Source organism: Gallus gallus, chromosome 5 (genome assembly GCF_016699485.2).
Source record: "Gallus gallus isolate bGalGal1 chromosome 5, bGalGal1.mat.broiler.GRCg7b, whole genome shotgun sequence".
In the NCBI taxonomy this organism is placed as follows: Eukaryota; Metazoa; Chordata; class Aves; order Galliformes; family Phasianidae; genus Gallus; species Gallus gallus.
Window position 1 is genome coordinate 52,287,965 of NC_052536.1, and position 19,461 is coordinate 52,307,425.

The 19,461-nt window shown below is 42.1% G+C and overlaps 1 protein-coding gene across 2 annotated transcripts in view; it reads right to left on the reverse strand.

Moving 5' to 3' along the window:
• Positions 1 to 19,461, reverse strand: part of BRF1 (BRF1, RNA polymerase III transcription initiation factor 90 kDa subunit) — a 163,338-nt gene that overhangs the window by 110,901 nt on the left and 32,976 nt on the right. Inside the window, exon 3 of one of the 2 annotated variants that reach the window (XM_421405.8) lies at positions 11,820 to 11,993. In XM_421405.8, coding sequence (XP_421405.2) covers positions 11,820 to 11,993 — 174 coding nt within the window. Of the gene's footprint in view, positions 1 to 1,015; positions 9,742 to 11,819; positions 11,994 to 19,461 lie in introns of those variants that run through there. The other variant, XM_046941974.1, reaches the window with a different exon arrangement.

The window sequence follows — 19,461 nt, forward strand, 5'->3', positions numbered from 1 at the left end:
TCTTCTTGAACACACACAGTGACAGAACAAAAGGTAACCGATGCAAGGGATGCAAGGGGAAAAAAAAAGGTTTACCATGAAATTCAAAAAGAGTCAGACTATGATTAGAGATAACAAAAACTCTATTTGAGTAGGGCTTCAGCAATCTACTGATGGCATGAGTGGAGAACTGAATTGAAAAGGCTCCCTCCCACCTGAATTATTCTCTGGTCCCACATGGGACACAGGCTTTCTAGACTGTCTATTTTGTCAGCTTCAAATACATTGCCTACATAAACATCCCCCATATGCATATCCCACCTTCCCTGTGTCTGCTTGCTAGGAAGCTGGTGGAAAATTCTCTGTCTTCCCCCCCATACACTACAAACCCTCTGAATGTTTTGGTAAAAAGGATTCTTGCAATGAAAGATTTTTTAAGTTAACTTTTTTTGCAGCTTCTTTCTGACACTGCCCTCCGGTTCTTGATGCTGCTCCTCAACCAGCACTCTCAGCTCCTGCTCACGCTCCCATCTTCTCCAGTTGCAGCAGCGAGAAAAGTGACTCTTTTACAGCTCCACAGGGAGGGCTGCCAACAGTATCAGCAAAAAACAAGGACTGGAGCACTCTCTTGTTTCATCACTGAATGACTATGAGAAACAGCTGAGACAATGAAGTCATTGGTTCAAGGACTGAGGAATGAACATAGTAGCAACCAATACTTGAATTTCTCTGCCACAGTAAGAGCCCAGAGTCTGAGTGGAAGAGAGAGGGCAAGAACTAATAAATATTATGCTGAAAGTTTACACAAATATTTTTCAGCTGAAAAAGTGTTATCTGAATAAGTGCTGAACATAATTATTGGCAATGAATGGGGTACTCCAGATGTGATAAGAATGCAGTGATTTGGGAGTCCCTAGGAAACAGCAGCGCAGATGCAGCCCATCTGTTGCATTCCCTGGAAGACTGATCCTTTAAGGACCAGAAATTTTCATACAGAAAATTCAACTTAGATTCTGCAGAAGTTATTGGCACTCACATGGGAAACCGAAACCTTCACCTCCAGATATGCACAGAATAGAAAGTTCTCTGATTCCGGGTACCAACTGAGACACTTCAGCTGAAAACTCCAGATGTTTCTTTAGAGTAAGACTTCTTCAGTAATACAATTATTTCACATTTTTTTGCCCCGGTTCCCTGAAGGATTGTCCACCAGTAACTCCTATGGAAAATTGAAAGAAGAAATATTCTCAGTGCAGACCGTTCAGCTCTTTTGCCCCAGAGGAAAAGTCACAGAAAGAAAAAGAAAAAAGAGCACCTACAGCCTAACAACCTTTGGAGCTGAATAGGCAGAACTTCATTACTCTGAGGCTACGGCTTCATTAGGGAGAGAAATAAAGTGTGCTGCTAATGCACACTAACCAGAAGGGGACAAAATCCTTGCAAGGCAAGGACACAGAGCTGCCTTCTCACAGAGCACCAAGTTCAGGTAACCTCTCACATTTTCTGCAGCCTAACCTGAATCACCAGCTCTTTGTTTATCCTACAATTGTGCCACACATTACATTACCTGAAATGACAATAACAACTCTGTTTCCCCGTGGAAACTGTGGGGCTAAAAGGCTCTCTATGAGCATAATAAAAAGTTAAAAGGACCGATTAGACTGGGGAAAAAAAAATAAATCACAGAAACATACAAACCACCAAAAAGCCACAGAACTGATAAGGAGAGAAAAGCCCCCAACAGAAAGAGGCAGTGTTAGGAGTTCAGTGTCTTCATGTCATAGACTTTGCATTTCAGTTCGGACACATCATGTTGCTGAATGAGCACTTTTTACTGCATATTTTCTCATCACATTAAAAAGACTACAGAACTTGTGAAGTAAATCAGATGCGATTCTGTGCCAGGTTTTGTTGTGTTGTTTTTTTTGTCCCCAGCCTATATAGCTAAGAGATCTTTCCCTTCTTTCAAAACTTGCTTTTCATCATTAACAGCTCACGTGCAATAGCATAAAACATATACACATTTACAATCCCTCCCTGCTTACCAATACAAAAGGAATCTTAAGAGAACTGATTTCTACTCCCTGTCTAGGCACAGGACTTCATTCTTGGCACACAGGCTGTTCCACCACTGAAGAAATAGTTATATATCTCCATTTAAAAGTACCGATTAGCAAATCTCAGAGCACTTCACCAACACACGCAGTCAAAACATTACTGAGACTACTGCGTTCCTCCTAAGTGGAAGGATGTTGAAAACATAAATGATTCACTCACAGCTGATCTAAAGAAAAGAGCTCTGCAATTTATGTTTTATTGTCAAATGTTTAAAGGATCAAATCTAAATAAAATACACAATACACAAACTTCAAAGCACACATTATCTTCAACATCTTATTTCCAATTAGCAAGTCAAAATAAAGAAGGCATGGGGAACATTTGGCTTCAAAAGCAGAGCTCTGGAAGAAATCACCATTTTGGTTGTTTCAGGTCTCGTTTAAAACTCCTATTTCCCTCAAACTGCTGAAACTGGATAATATGGAAAAATGATTCTCTCTCACAAAGCGGGGAAGAACAGCAGACGTACCGCCACGTGATTGAGCATTACATCATTCGTACTTACAACCACGCTGAGCCAACCTGCCAGTTCGACTTCAAAAGACCTTTTCTTTTGCCTTTGAGGAAGGATATGGACGATATGGACTGGCCATAAAGGCAGGCTAACAGTGAGGAGGGAAGAAAAGGCTCAGCTGATAATTTCACTGGCATGTTACAAAATACTGAAATATATACGTGCTAAAATACAATCAGAGATTGTACTATTTCTGTACAGTAAGACCACATCATGCAAACAAAATCCTGGTGGCAAACATCTCAAGAAATAATAAGAGCTCTCAAAAAGTATTTTTACTACTTTTTAAAAGGCTTACACTTTATTCAGATGTAAGAAACCATCCTCAAGACTATTACCGAAATACAAAGAAAGGCCAGTATGAAAATGACTTGTTTCTCCAAAACAAAAGTGCAAGGTAATATTGCTTCTCTGATACACCTTCACTGTATTCTTCAACATCAAAAGACACAAAGAAAACCACGTAAGACTTCAGAGCGTGATGAAAGCGGGCACGGTTGTAGCAGACCTCAGCTGAAGTAGTATTTGCAGATAGCAAACACAGAAGTGCTTACCGGTCTCAATTCAGTGGATTTTATTTACTCTATTTGGCATTACCAATCTTAATTAAACTATTTAAGAATATGAAATTGTCTTCTAAGGCATCATTCTTACTGCATTAAAATGCAAATATAGAATCTTCAAAATGATTTGAATGGAAGAGAGCATTTAATTTTCTAAATGACTTCTGAAGTATTAAGATGCAGAAATCATTAGCAATGGCTGCAGCCAGGAATATATTTTTCAGTGAATGCAACAAAAGCATCAACGGTGGCTGACTGGCTTTCCTGCCAGGGTTAATTGAAACAAAGCATCAGGTAACTTTTATTTGTCTTTCAAAGAAGGGGAGGGTGGGGGCACAGAGAAGGAAGGGAAGCATCTCCCTCTCAGCCCACCCCACCAGCAGCACATCCTCTGACAAAAGCAAGAACGTGCTATACAACGACCGGCCATACCATGCTGCTTCTTATTTAGCTGGTGTTTGCAACTTGTGAGCTCCCGCCAGGTTCAAAACATTACTCAGTTATGATGCTGTTTTTGCTGACATAAGCACCAAAATTCAGACGCAGAGAGAAACTTCTGAATTAAGCAGAGCCAACCTAATCACTTCCTCTTTTAAACAGCCTTTAAGAAGATTGTTAAATATTTATTTCACAACCGCACAAGGATAACTGAAGGTCAAAGACATCAGAGGTGCAATTCCGTTCCTTATCATCCTTTCTTTGTATCTGTTTCACTTGCAGGAGGCCTCTCTGCCATCACGTTTCCCTCCCCTCATTCATCACCCCATCTATCGCTCAGGACTCCATTCACCTCCTCAGATCCCGTGTCTGCTGCTGATTCAATGCCTCACCCATCCATGCTGCTATGTAATCTAGGGCTGCCCCTCATATTTTCACCTCATTGCTGTCACTGCCTTCACAGCTTCCCTGTTCCCCGCTTCTTTCTTTCCTTGTTTCACCTCTATCACAGGAATGTCTCACCAACTCGAAAACTCCAGACTGGAACTCAATTACTAAAGGCTGCAGAACATGCAATGAATTTAAACAGTCCGTTATTGCACACACACAAAAATCCGGCACAGACTCTTCTGCTGCAAGTATTTCTGTGTTACACAGGGCCCTACACGGTGAGAGCACGGGGCTGCCAAACAATGAGCACTTGTTCTACCTGCCCATAATGCGATTCAAACCCCACAAAGCAACAAAGGCTTTGGTGGACCCAATCCAGAAATGTACAGAGTAATGCCTGTTCCTTCCAAAGAGGGACCGCAGTGGTAGATTTTGTCCCAGCACAGGCAGGTGTAATAGGCAAGGGCAGAGGACCTCCAAAATTAAACCACTCCAAGGTGCAAAAGCTCTACTGTAATTAAAAGCCACGCTTTCCAGCAGTCACATCCATCAGTGTTATTTTGAGAAAGAACTGCTCAGAGAGAGACACATGAAACACTTTGTTCTAAAGCAAAAGAAGTAATTCTGCAGTCAGATTTCAGAAGAGGATCATTTTGACCTTTACTGTTCAAAATTTCACTTGAACGGGGGGGGGAACAAATGGCAAAGCTATGAAAAACCACCTAATCTGTAATCTTCAGGGGCCATCTTGTGACCCTGCCCCCTCCCCAGTCTCCGCAGAGGCTTTGTTTAAAGCTGCATTAGGGAACAGTTGACAACCTGAGCCACCTGCTGGGTGCCAGAACCCAGAGGGGAAAAAAGTTGGTCACTACCACATAGAAGCGGTGAGAATTTCGACATTGAATTTGATGGGGCAGAATCAGGTCTCCTCCATGCCAGCACCAGAGGTCAAACGCTTCTCTATCCCAAATTAGTAACAAGTTAATAAAAAAGCAGATTTTCAGAGTGTGCAGTTCTTAAACAAAAGATTAGCCTCAACACACACAGACGGGCAAAATTACAGTCCTCCTGCTTCTTTTGGATGATATATTTAGAAATCCTATTAGCTGGAGAGATCAACATTCTTATCTGAATTTCCAGGATGCTGTAACATGCAAAATTAGAGCAGCTCTCTTAAGTGGGTCAATTATCACTACTGCACTTACAGCAGCTTTTCCCCCTCCCTCCCTGCAGCATCCATAACGGGCATTTAGCACAGGAATTTGAACGGCAAGATGTTGGCTTGACACACTCCACAATGTAAAGTTTCCCTTCTACACGATTTTCAAAATCTTCCAGGAACAGAGAAAATCATCCAAGTACAGAATCTCTGCATTAAAATTACAGTCTACCCCGGAAAGCTACCATGACTTTCAGAGACAGGGCACTGCACGATAATTCCATTCAGCAGCTGCACTCACTATTTCCCTGCCACATCTGAGTCACGCACAAGTGAGGTTTTTGGCTTTCTTTTCCCCAGGGGACAAGAGAAGATCCTGAGGGCACTGTGCCCCTGGGGCAGAGCCGTTTTGCCAGTCCGAAAGGCTTCAGGTCAATTTCTTCTTAAGAGGGCATTCCCATTAAAAGACACTGCAAGAAATCAGATGCAAGTGGAACAACTCAAGCGTTATGTGCAAGTATCCATTTTCATTCTTCATACCACAAAGACATCCAGGGGAATGACAGGTATGGCACAAGACCTAAGGGAATCACAGGCTCTTCTGTTAAGTTCTCAACATCATTTTATGAATTCAGATTCGTGGCAAGCAAAACCAGAGAGAACAAGCCTGCATACTGCATCAGTGAGCACGTGGCAAGTTTGTCCATCTTTCCCATCAGCAAAAAACATGAAACACCTCATTCCCTCAGCAGTGTGCTTCTATCTCTCTACATAGCAAAAAAAAGCACGAAGCAGAACTGTCAAGTGAAAAATCTTAAGATTCTCCTTCACTACGTGGAAAAGGAGAGTGGATACATTAGCTTCGTGTCATGAGCCCAGCTCTGGAAATCCAGCAGTCCCAACCCTAGAAGAACGGTTTGAAAAGGCTGGAACACAGGAAGGTACAGAAACTATACTTCTGTTAATGTCCCTGACCGTTCTGCTCCTTACATCTTTGGCATTTCCTCCTGTGGTATCGAATAGGAATGAACATACAAGCCAGACACTACAAAATATGAGCTCCTTGAAAGAAGATGCAAGTAAAATGAGGCAACAATATCTGCAATGTATTTAAGGAGGCAGGTTATCATTAATACAGTGATACTCTCCCAAACTGAAATCCAGCCACACAAAAGCCTGCTGACTTTTAAGTTTGATTCTGAAGTGAAAAAGGCTTCCAGTCCAAGCATCTCCTTGGGAAGTAAGACAGTGGTGTCCTTTATTAACAAAATAATAACAATAATCTGGTGAAATGAAGCAATTTGCTTTAGTAAATATTACATGCATTTTTAACCACACCATTTAAAATCAGTTCTTAATATCTTATCCCTTGTCAAACTCAATATTTGAAAAGAAAAAACAAAAAACATTTTGAATGCAACCATACTTAATTGAAAGGTCAGTGACTAAAAAGACAGCCAAAAGAGAAATATAAGCCATTTTTATTAACTCCCCTAACTAGAGCTCTAACGCTTAGTTGATTAAAGTCTAATTTCAAAAGTTAACTTTTTAATTGGGCACACCACGGCCTGCTGGCTCCAGGAAGTTTAGCAAAGGTCAAAAGATTGCTGCAGATCTAATTTTTCATTTCTATTAAAGAAGGAAGTCTCACCCTTTTCCTTGTAAAGACAGACCTTGAAGTGTTAGCGGGGAAACAAAGAACGTATCCCTCAAAGGCTCTCATCGTGAGGTTATACAGCCTCCCAAGCTGGTATGGAAGCCAACAGAACGCGATACCGCTCCAAAGAAAATTAGCTGAACATCTCTCACAGAGCCCAAAAAGGGAGAAAGGTTCACTGAGCGGTGCCTAATCCAAGATGGAGGAGATCAGTTCCTTACTCCATCTCAGATTTTCTGGGTGACTTAGAATGCGTCACTTCGCTTTGGTTCCGCACTTGGAAAATGAAGATAAAACCTCTCAACTTCCCTTACTGTGACATGAAAATAAACACGTGAAACGGGGAGACACTCAAACAGCTTGGCGACAGAGTGCAAGCACTGCAGGCAAATGGGAAATAAAGTAGTGCCCCATGCAGAGAGGAGTTGCCCAGTTTTTTTTCCCCCAGATCTTTCTTGGCTGCTGGCATCCTGCAATGCCTCCACAATCCTTCCTCAAACAAAAAAGGAACAAAGGAAGCAGGGGAGGAAAAGCACCTGACAATTTCTGACTCAGTGCAAGTTTACACACAGGAAAGCAAGGCACCAAACTTTCTCCCCTCTCCTTCTGCTCCCAGCACTCACATTTAACAGGTTGTTTTGCTTCAACATTTAGCAGGAAGGCTCTTCTACAAACAACTCAGAGAAGAGGCCTCACTTGGCTGCCCTGCACTGACCTGGAGGAACTCATCCCACTTCTCCGAGTACAAAATGCTGCTGAAGCCACCTGAAAAACCATGGACGTTGAGCTGAGAAGGCTGCCCCAGGGAGAAAAACCTGCCCTGAACTTACCTCCGTGGGCAAACTCTGGGATATTTACACAAGATAGCTGGCAAGGGAACTTTGTGAGGACTCTTCTCATGGGGAAAAGCTTTTATTTACTAAGGTTTCATACAATAGGATTTGGTTTACAACTAAGGGAGCATTTTCCAAAGAGCTTCAAAGGCGGGGGGGGGGGGGGAAGGGGGGTTTAAGGTGGTGGTGCTGAGAGAGATAAGACTTTTACCATGTAAAATGGTACTGATAAAAAGCCCAGGTGGTAGCATTGGAAAGCATTACAAACAAAATCGTGGACAGTCATACAGTTTCTGACACAGCTGTGTATAGCAAAAAAAGGACCACAAACAGAATGAAACATTCCCTGATGAAAACAAATTGATAATGCACCTGGACAGCCCCCTCCAGCCCACATTGTTCCCGGTGACCCCGGGGCCCTGCAGCCCAGCCCATAAGTCACCCACAGCCCGGCCTGGCGCTTCCCAGCTTCTCCCTCCCGGAAACGGCAGGGCCAGCTAAAGAGCCCTTTGTTTCCATTCAAACATATGTAAGGGTGGAAAAGCTGTTCAAAACATTAAAGAGAAACAACCAAGGACTGTTGCTATTCCAAGAAATGAATTACAAGCTGGAGGCTGCAGTGCCCTGAGCGCTCACAGTGCCAGCTGCAGTCAGATGGCCTGGGAGTGCTCAGAGCTGCTCAGACCCTGGGAGGCACCCAGCTCAGACAGACCTGGTGCTTCAGAACCACTCTCTCCTTCATACTCATGTTTTTTTTGTATTACAGCTTTGCTTCTGACACTGAAAATATAGAAAGGTTTTATGAGGAGAATAATAGTTTTTGTAGGTAGCTCGTCAAACGGGTGAAACTCCTCCCAAATAGTGCTAATTGCTAATAAGCCATCTTCCTTTAGAACATTAACACTGACAAGTAACATAAACAACGTAAATGAAAAGCTATGCCAAAGTTACTGCATTGTGGGTTTCTGTGTCAAACAAGATAATGAAAGCCATAAACTGATGTAAGATGAATTTGGGTTGCAGACAAAGGATTAAGCTTTTCAAAGAATTATAAATAAAAGATGTCACTGAGATAATTTTTTTTTTTTTAAACTGAAGTCTGTAACTGAGAGGGAACTACACATTTAGTTGTATCACAATTTGCATTTCTGTATTAATTAAACAGCACACAGGAACCACGAAGAACTTATTGTTTGTCATTTCAGGCTGGGGGTGTTCAGGCATAATTCAGAATGCAGCAGCAGACTTGGCTAGAATTCTCCTCACATTTTCACAGAGGCTGGCTGGCGACACGTACATTGCAAAAAAAGAAGAATAAGCAGATATCCACGTAAGATAAATACATTCCATTCCCTTAAACTGCGCTCAATGCAGACAATTAAATCCTGTTTCCCCTCTCCAAACGCTTCCCACTCCTTTCATTCTGACACTGCTAAGCACACACCACCATTTCCTGCCTCTTCAGCCCAACCACACCGAGCCACCCTTGCCCAGGATCCATGCCCCGTACACATTTTGCTCCTTCTACCATACTATGTTTTAAGAAATGCACTGTCTCCCATTTCAATGACGTACCTGTCCCCATCTAACCACTCTTGCCTCTATGTCTCCCAAGTCACCCCACTGGTTCACTTGGGTACCCGAAACCAAGGCAGTATCTCTACGTTTTGAAAATGCTGCTCTTTACATCTTCTTCCATCTTATCTCTTCCCTCTAAAACACACAATCACCAAAGTATTGAATTTTCTTTTCCCTCCCAAATACTTTTTCCTTCTTCCAAATAACTTCTTCATGAGAGTTCTACATCCAACACAATGACAAATGCATAGAGCTCTGTGGGTCTCCTTAGTAGTGGTACATAAATCTTTAAGTGTTTAAAATACTGTATGCACTTCGTACATTGCATTTCTTCTCTTTCCATACCATCCTCTACTCAATTCTTCAGAAGACCAAGACCAATTGCAGGCTTACTACCCGGAATGTGCATCTTCATTCCTGCTAAACCATCATCTCATCACTTTGCCATTCTCTACATATGCTTTTGATCTCTCTGGATTCAAAGGCTTTAGGATCAAATCTGCCCTTATAACACATTTGTACATTGCCAGATCTAGGCTGAAAATAAATACAACACACCGACAGTGATCACTGTAATTAATCTGCAGAGACTTGAATATATTTTAATTTCAAAGGTAAGCAATGCACATCTGTCTCTCTCAGGTTTTGAAGTTTCTAACAAAAGGGTAAGACAGCAGAAAAAGCAACTTATAGTTCAATGTTAAGAATCTCTAATTTGAGGTTTGATTTTTAATCTACACTGGTATTAAGAGCTTAAAAACAAAAACAAGAGAAACAAACCAGCAGAACACAGGCAGAGCCAGAACTCACTCTCCCAAAGTAACACACCTAAATTCTTTTACATCAGTTACAAAATGAAGTCTCTGATTTTGAAAAAAAAATCAGCTTCAACAGAATTGAGCCATACAGTCATGCACTACCACATCCTGAATCCCAGGTGGCACAGTAACCATGCACATGGAGATGGAGTTCTCAGTGATATTAATACAGAAAGACAGAGGCCATCCACGCAGTCTCATTCATACCGTGCTTCTAGTATTTCATATGTAAGATAAGACACAGGAAATGCTCTCCATCTAATGAAAAAGGTGGAAAAATGAATCTAGATATTTATGAAGTGTCAACCAGACCGGTGCGTCTTGTATATAACAGAGATGCACACTGAAGTACTTTAAAGAAGGACATGTCAAACAAGCAAAGAGTTTTTAGTAGAAAAATAAGCCACACTTACATCACTCAAAACATCTCATACTGTTTCAAATGCTATATATATATATATATATATATATATATATATATATATATATATATAAATATTCTCCCCATCACTGGTGGGGAAAAATGGGGAGCGTTTAGCAGTATCAGATAATGACTATAAATAAATTGCTTTTAAAATGTGACATAGGCATAAAAAATATTGGCTATGCTTGTAATTCAATGCTGTCTTTATGGTAACTGTTGACTTACAGCATTCAAAGTTTGCACAAAGACTATATATCAGAAAAGACTTATGTAATAGATAAGCCTTGCTTTTAATTTCATGATACCTGCAAAAATCAAAATACAACAATACGTATGCATTTCTGTAATGACCACAACGTTATCAGAAAACAGTGATTTTAGAATACTGAATGTAGCTTCCAAAACTAAAAAAATCTCAGATCTTAGAAGAAAACCTAAACTCTGCAACTGATAAAAGGAAACATAAGCACGTGAACAAACAATATGAGGGGAAAAAAATATCAAATAGAAAACTGATGGTATACACAAACTGCTTCAAAGCAGAAAAGGACAGTTAAAATAGTACAGAAGTATTGCTTCTATTCTCTTGAGTTCGTGCTACTAATCTCCAAGTTCCGGTAACTGCAACAGAACATTAAAAAAGCATATTTGAAACAAATAAATTTGGATACCCATCAATATTTAGAGGTTACAAATGTTTTAAGGATGTACAAAACTAAAATAGAAATGTGTAGAGTAAGGAGTACTCACTGGCAACTGTCACCTGTGTGCCATTCCACCTCCAACCATGGATTTCCTGCATATCTTTAAGTAAATTTCCTAGTTTATCAAATGTGTTTTTCCTCAAAACTCAAACAGTGGTGATATTGAATTTCCTTCTTTTAACGCTTGTGGGAAGGACAGGTACTGCGATGGAAAATTCAGAGGAATTGAGATCTGGTTTTTAATGCTGAAAGTGCAAGAGGCAAACAAACAATCCCTAGCAAAGCACAGGACAAGTACAGTTTCACAAGAAAATTCTGAGATACAAGAAGTTACTGAGGGAACGCAGAGAGAAATTGATGGATCCAAGAAAACACTACTAAGTATTGTGTATTGAGAACGGGAAAACCCTTACGTGAACCACAGGACTAAATCCCATTCACTTCGTTACACAAAACCAACAGTAACAAACTTCAGTTCTGAACACTTACCTTTTCCAATTCAGAACAAAAGATCTAGCTGGAACAGCCAGCTTGCTAAAGTATGGCTTTTACTGTTCAACAGTGAATGTTTTCTCCTCCCACACAGCCATTTTACGTAAGGTACCAAGTGACAACTTCCATATTGCACAACTGTGAAAGGATACGAGGAGTTCCTTCTGTCCTGCACACCAGGTAGAGACACGCAGCAATTACATGGGTCATCTTCCTCCCCCGGGTCAGATGCTTGCTTACAGCCATCTTGAAAAAATTGAAGGCAGTATCCAGACAGTGTTGATTGAGCTGAAGCTGGTTTCCTAAGTGGTGAATCTGACGTTTCCCTAGAAAAATTAACAAGGAAAAAATTCTTAACAACTTCATAGTTACCTTTTGGGGATGGGGGGAATTGAAGACAAAAACCAAGAGAGTGGATTTGGGATTTCTCTGTGTTAAATACAGAAGTTAGAACACAGCCATCACTCACGCTCTTGGGAGCAGTATCATCCTTAGGGATTAAAAAAAAAAAAAGTGTCTCATTTTGGCCTCCTGTAACTGAAATACGTTCCATCAGTGAGCCCTGGAAAATGAAAGCTCCAAAGATCCTCCAAGATAGGACCCAAAACATAGCTGAGACTTCCCAGATAAGAGATTACACACCCCCCTCCCCAAACATAATTTGAAAGTTAGCGCTATGGAGATGAGCTCCTGAAAGCTTCAGATCACTGCAGGTTTGACATTAATGTACAAACAAATGAGCCATTCTGCTGCATCCCTCCAAGAACTGATGAAGTTTGCAGTTCCTCTGACCACAGCCTGAGCCTGTAAGGAAAGGAGCTGCTCTGAGAGCCTGTCTGTGATTACAGAGATAGGGAGGCACTTCCTTCCTCTGAACACTTTCATAGCAGAGCCTTCATTTAAGGCTTGGCTGCCAGAGTGCACAGATTTGTTTGCGGCTTCAGGAAAACAAATGTGCCTTCACCCTTAAACAAAATAATGAAAAAGTGCTTCAGATGATTCATAGCAGGAAGTGGTACAGCTGCTAAGACAGATGTGGAAGGCAAAGTCTCGTCCATTCTCACAACTCCAGCTACGGAAAGTACGTTGAACAGACAGCTTAAGAAGAAGATGGGGGAAGTCATGAGGAAAACAGTACTGAAGTTCCTCAGCATTAGGGGTCAGACAGCACATCAAGAGAAATCCTTTAATTCAATGTGTTGGACAGATGTTTCCAGCACGTGTCTGCACAGGAAACACTCATCTGCTCCTTTCAGAGATGTTACGAGCAGCTTTGCTGAAGCTGGCACAAGGCCGGCCCCGTGCCTCCACCACCTTTCCTATGGAGAACGACTGTGCAATGCTCACCCAAGTAACACCCACAAACACTGCACTTCTTAATTTTATGCAAATTCCTACATAATCATCACTAATAACACAGCGAAACGTTTAACCTCTGAACAACCTTCTGCCAAAGCGCTGTTCCAATGTGGCTTTAATGAAGAGCAACTCCAGAAACTCAACCAGAGTCAGTAAAACTCCAGACAAACAGAATCTATGAGAAAGCAACAGCTTCTGCCCTCAGCACACACAGCAATTAATGCAGTCGTCAGTGAGATCTCCTCTAAGTCACTTTGAGCAACCAAGCATAACCCATTTGGATGAAGACGTAATGACAGGAAGGGTACGTCACCTTCCACAGGAGGCACTGGCATGGTAAGCTACTCAAGAGTAATCCAAAGCCCATCAAATGAGTAGTTTTTCCACTATCATCAGCACATACTGAACTCCAATGATCAAAAAATGATAATAATTAAGTAAGTAAAGTCAAATGTGGACAACACTCGAGAAAAGCTTTCACAAAAGCATAAAAGCAGGAGCTCCTATGCAAGTGATGAACCACTTGCGCTCCTGAAGGTTTCTGGCTAAAAGCAGAACTGGTAAGCAGAGCCAGCTCCACAGTGGTATGCTCCACAAGGGAGCGGGTCCAACATAATGCAGTCACTGAGAAAGAAACGATGAGCAAGTTTGCCATGTCACCACCGGAGCAGCAGTTGATGCAGTCCTGGACACACAGAGGAAAATCCAGGTGAGCTGGAAACACACAGCATCTACAAGGCTTTCTCCCCAGCACTCGGCTGGCCTGTCCCCACTACACAGCATTCCTTCTCCCAGGAACTCCATTCTCCCCAGGGAGAGCTCCACACCTTGGAAGGCACTCCAGAAACAAAGAACATACCATCAGAAAAGAACAACATCGAGAAAAATGAAATTAATGTTTTTGCTTAAGCAATCTTTCCCACTAGCTGGTCCCATCTCCAAGCTATCATTAATATTCTTTAAGTAGTTAACCTTCTCATAATTTCAAATGTTGAAGTATAACTCATCATAATTCATCCTAAGTAAACAGTATGGTTGTTTGAGTAATACAGGTTTTTTAGCTGAGCTTTTCATCCAGCATCAATATTTTAAATGCAATTACTTTAGGGGTGGCCAGTTATTGTCTACTGACAAATACCAAAGAGATCACAGAGCCCAGAATGCTACTCATCCACTTAGGAGATGTTATTTCATTAAGTGTTTTATTCGACCTTCAGCAGACCACTGAATGCTTTAATTCTGTGTGCTGGCTGTTTCTGAAGCTGCTCTGCAGTATTAAGGCAGCCATACAGTTTAAGCAAAAATAAACCAACCGTGATAGTGCCACTGATCTCCAAATGAACAACTTAGAACAAGAAGTGTCTGAGAAGTGATGTGTATCTCTATGACTAACTTGGTTTTGTCCTTATCTGTTACAGGAGAGGGAGAAAGCACTATTTATAGCATCATCAAAGATAAATATTTACATGCTGTAACCAGTCTCCTATTTACCAAGGAATCTATTTACCAAGGAAAGATCAAAAGATACACTGTTTTTTTTCACCTCTCCCTTAATTTTACACAACAAACTTCTATTTTGTTGCTACCTTATGCAACAGAAAAAAAAAATACAAAAAGCCACCCACACCTGCAGAAGTTAATATCATTAATTGGTCTGGGTCTCTACACGAGGAACAAGATACATAGGTCACTCTGAAAGCTATTCCAAACTACTTCCATGGAAACTATGACAAAGAGCACAATAACACTATTAAATAGAGCTAATTATCAGATACAATACATAATTTTTCAGCTATGCATTTTTGCCAGCTATGAACAAGAGCCTTCACGCTGCACTCATAACAACCTGCACCAGCAGAGGTGACCCACTGCCACCAGTGCTGAACTGCACCACCCATCACCTCATTGCGCTCACATCCACTGTTTGCTCTCCAGAAACGTTCAGCAAGTGTCGATGAATGCCAATGGATGAAATGCTTTCTACATGAAGGAATTCAATGACACACCTTTGCTTCATTTGCAGTTCCATGTCAGACGCCATTTTGTCAGACTGCCTCTCTGCTGCCATCCGTCACACAGCAACAAACCGTAGTGGGATGCTGGTGGGAACGTTCATCCTCTACTGCCATCCCACCAACATCTGCCTCCAATGTCATGGGTCAACTGAATAAAATAGGAGGCATTACTTTCGGAGCAGCCCTTGTACTTCATACCCCGATTCCTCCAAAGATACAAGTGCTTCCATCCAAAAGGTAACTGCCAAGAAAAGGCAAGTATCAGCTGGATGGTTACTGCCTCAGTAAAGACAATCAAAACTACACTGTCCACGATTTTCAGTCCTTTCTGCCAACCTCAATGATCTGACACTTCTACAACTGAAAAATATGCCTTTGGTTTAACTGTGAATACAGCAATTGGCATCTGAAGAGCAGATGCTCACACTTCAGAGAAAATGGAGCTAAGGAAATAATGGATCAATATAAATCTCTCTCCAATGCTCCAGTTACAAAGAAAAAATACAAACTGCGACCAAATACCCATTCATATCACCAGTCCTCAACAAGTAATTCCCTCCAGCAAACCTACAACACTGCATCATGCCCACCAGACCTGGAACGTACTTCTGCTCCCACTGCTCCTTGCTAGCTGGGTGGCATTTTCTTACCTTTTATTTCTTGTTCCTCTCCTGACTGTCTCTACAGCTTGCTCTACACTACCAGCATGGCTTCCATCAGCCCTAAATGCTGGCTGATGCCCGCTCTGCCAGTCTGACCATATGGTCCCAGTGTGCAGCTCGCTGCTCCAGCTATCCACAAGAATGCGTTAAGCCTCGTGGTCTGAGCCAAAACAGTAGGAATATCCAACACTGCAACACAATTTATTAGCAATCTGTTCAACCCAGTGTACACCAGATTACATTGCAGCGTTACAAACTCATCGAATGAGCTGAACTGTTCTAGTGGATGGAAAAGAACTGACATGCCTTTAAACCACACCACGCTCCAGGTCAGAAAGCAAAACACAACTTCCTGACTTTCTCATCCATTTTATACAGCAGCATGATTCAAAATATAACAGTTAGGTAACTCTCTTGTGTTATCAGCAGCATGCAATATTGGTCGCCTTACTGGGGTCTTACAGGGAAGAAATACTTTCCTTTAAAGAGAGAAGGAAGAAAAGGTCTAGAAACAACAGAAATACCAGGCAGCTGCCATGTATTTCTCTAAGGCAAATCACACCATTGGGCAGGGTGGGGAATACAAAGAGGAAAGGACGAGAGACACAGCTTGCATTTCTGCGAGGATCACACAGAATTAAATTCCCAGGCTACCAAGTAGTAAACTTTATCACACTCCTGAATCAGCATCTAAAAAACAAAAGGCCCTTTTCTGTTTTTAGGTCCAAGCCCACTAAAAATGTGCTTTTATCCATTTAACTCCCAGCATGCTGGAAGGAACGCAACTGTCTCCTCAGCTGATGCCAACCTCAACGCTTTGGGCTGGCATGGAAGACTTAACGAGTCCAGATAGGACAGCTGAACTCTGCTACCCGTTTGTTTCAGACAATTTCCATTCTTTGGATTGAGAAAGCTGTCGTTATTGCAGAACAAAATACAGAAGCCAGCGATCACTGCCACAAAAATAGATGGGGAGAGAAATCTGGTAATATTAAATGCTTACAGAAGAGGAGGTTGAGAACAAAACTGCAGCTTACGTTCTTTGGAAAGAGGGGGAGAAAAAAAAAATCAGATCCATCCTTTACAAGCAATTTTCTTTCTTTTACGATCTCGTTACTACAGAAACATCTTGTTCCTTTCCGCTGTTCAACAGGGATCCTACCTTTTTTTGGATCCCTTAAAAGTCAGTAATGTCAAGTCGCTGCAGCTACATATTACTCTCATCTGCCTTCTGCCTGCTCGTCTGCAGCCCTTCCCTCACACTGACAGAGACTAATGCTGCTATTTCCAAGCGGTACTTTATTCAGCAAGAAGTTTCCAGGGAAATAACAGGCAGTACACAGCCAGAGCTTAAATGAATTGTTATTACAATACTAAACTGCATCAACAAAATCAAGGCATACAGATTTCCTCCCCTTCTGCAATTTGCTCCAGGGGCTCTGGAAACTAACAGTACCTGAATTGGGCAACGGAGTCACGTTAACTGCACTAATCCTTTTTTGCAGAAGGGATTGTTATGGTAACAAACACCAGATTCTATTAAAAGAAATGTTTTGGGTGATTTTTTGCTCGAGTATTCATTTCCAGAAGCTGAATTACTGCACTGACTGAATTTTACGTGCAGATTTTATCCTGCATTTGGGTTTAACTCCTTTTATTTTCTTGCTTTGATAAAGCTCACCAAAAGAGCTCCCTAGAAAGGGAAAAAGAACAGTTCTTATGTGTGGGCCATCCCTGCGTGCTTTGTCATATCTTTCGGTTTCTCTAAGTCCCAGCTCAAAGCCTGAATGAATTTCCTGCTCTTTGCTCCATGCCAGGCTTCTATGCTATTTGTATTATAAATAAGCCAAACAAACAAAGCCACAACGGGGAAAGCGCAGCACCATCAGTAACATTTATGAAGGCTGCTCCCAGAAGCCTAATCAAGAGGAGGGACCCATGATCAAAGACAAGAAAAACATTTAAAGAGCAAACAATGCAGAGAGGAAAAGAGGAAACCACAGCGATGACTGCAGCTCTCGCACAGAGCATTTCCAGTGCTGAAAACAGCCAATGAGCAGCAGAAGCAGCAGCACAGCAGGGCACTGCAGCAGCACTGACCAAGCACACTATCAACTCTAATTCTACTAAGGATAGCCAAGAGTTATTCCCAGTAACACCTAACTGCCCATAAGGAATGCGACTGAACATGACAGCTGGACTGATGCCACCACTTTCTCCTCTTATGGCCAGAGCCAGACCACCCCCACGCAGAGACCTGTGCTCAGTGTTTTTGCTTGCTGACAACCAAATGCATCCCTTCGGCCTCTCACGAGAGCACCCCGACCACCAGGCAGAGCCTCCCATCCATCCAGGTAGAGCCCTTTCATCACGCCTCAAACATTCACACATTCAGCTACAGAGAACCAGCAGGCACCATTAAAGTGAATGGCTTAAAAATTCTGACAGTGGTCGCTGCCTCAACCCCTTCTTAATATTTGATACTAACTACTTTGCTTTCACCCAGAAAATCTGCTGTTAACGTCTCTTCCCAGCATTTATCTGTATTTTATGTACTCATTCCCTCCAAACTGGCCCTTGTAGTCCATCAGTGCTAAAACCGGCCTCCAAAGCGCCCACGGAACTTCCTACACCCTCCTCCTCAACCCTTTTTTCCACTCCCCCATTATATGATATCACTCCCACATGGACAGACTCTCTTCATATGCTGCAACCGGCCATTTGAATTAATTTGCCTTACAATTCTGAAAAGCTTGGCAACATCAGTGGTTCCTCCAATTTTTTTGCATTTAGTTCCTGGAATCCTGCGAGAGCAGGTGGTGCTGCTGCTGTACTTTCATTCCCATTATCCAAGTATCCACCACTCTGGGTCCAACAACTAGAAGTTGAAGCCGTATAGCCTATCCATGGGCTGTAGCTAACCTATTGGTATCTCACCCCAGCATCTTTAGACAGCAGCCAGCTCGCTTCTTATCCTTGTTTGTTGTTTTGTTTTTTAAACAAGGTTAAAAAACTTCTTACCAATAAAATCCTTTGCTTCTTCTAATAAAAGCTGGAAAACCACACTCAGTGCAGACATTAAAATACCCCAAAGCAACAGTTGATTCTTTGACATCTGAAGGCATCATGACTGTTTTAAGCCAAGCCAAAGCCCAAGCTGTTGCTGCAAGCAGCGCTTCCCCCCTCCAGCATTACATTTTTACAGCCATGTGCTGATAGAGATCAGGGAACCCACCCTGCTGCCAATCAGCCTGACCAATCAAAAGTTCCGTTCTCATTTGGAGCAGCTCCCCATAACTCAGCAAGCACCTCCCAGCGCCGGCAGAAGGTGGCTGAGGCGAGGAGAACTGCTGTCAGCAGCAGCCTACATGTGGATCGACTCAAAGCAAATGCGAGTCTGCAGCCTAAATGGGTCAAAGAGAAAAGTACACACGATACCTACGCTTCCGCCCATTCCTCTGCTACCGATCCCAGCCCTCGCTGCTCCTCTGATGCAATGTGCTTACATAAAGCCTGACTTAGCACAGCTTACATACGTGCTCACGTGTTCATTTAGTTGTCCATGCACTGAAACTACCTGAAGTGTTTCGGATTAATTTTGGCAAGGAGGGATTTTTTTTTTTTTAAATTCCAGAAGTTTTGTCAACTTAATTCTTTTACTCACACACGATGTGCGTCTGTTTCAAAGCTGAAACAGCTGGAAGGAAGGCGGTACCACCGGTAAGAACTGAGAGCACATGCATGATTAGTGCAGGACG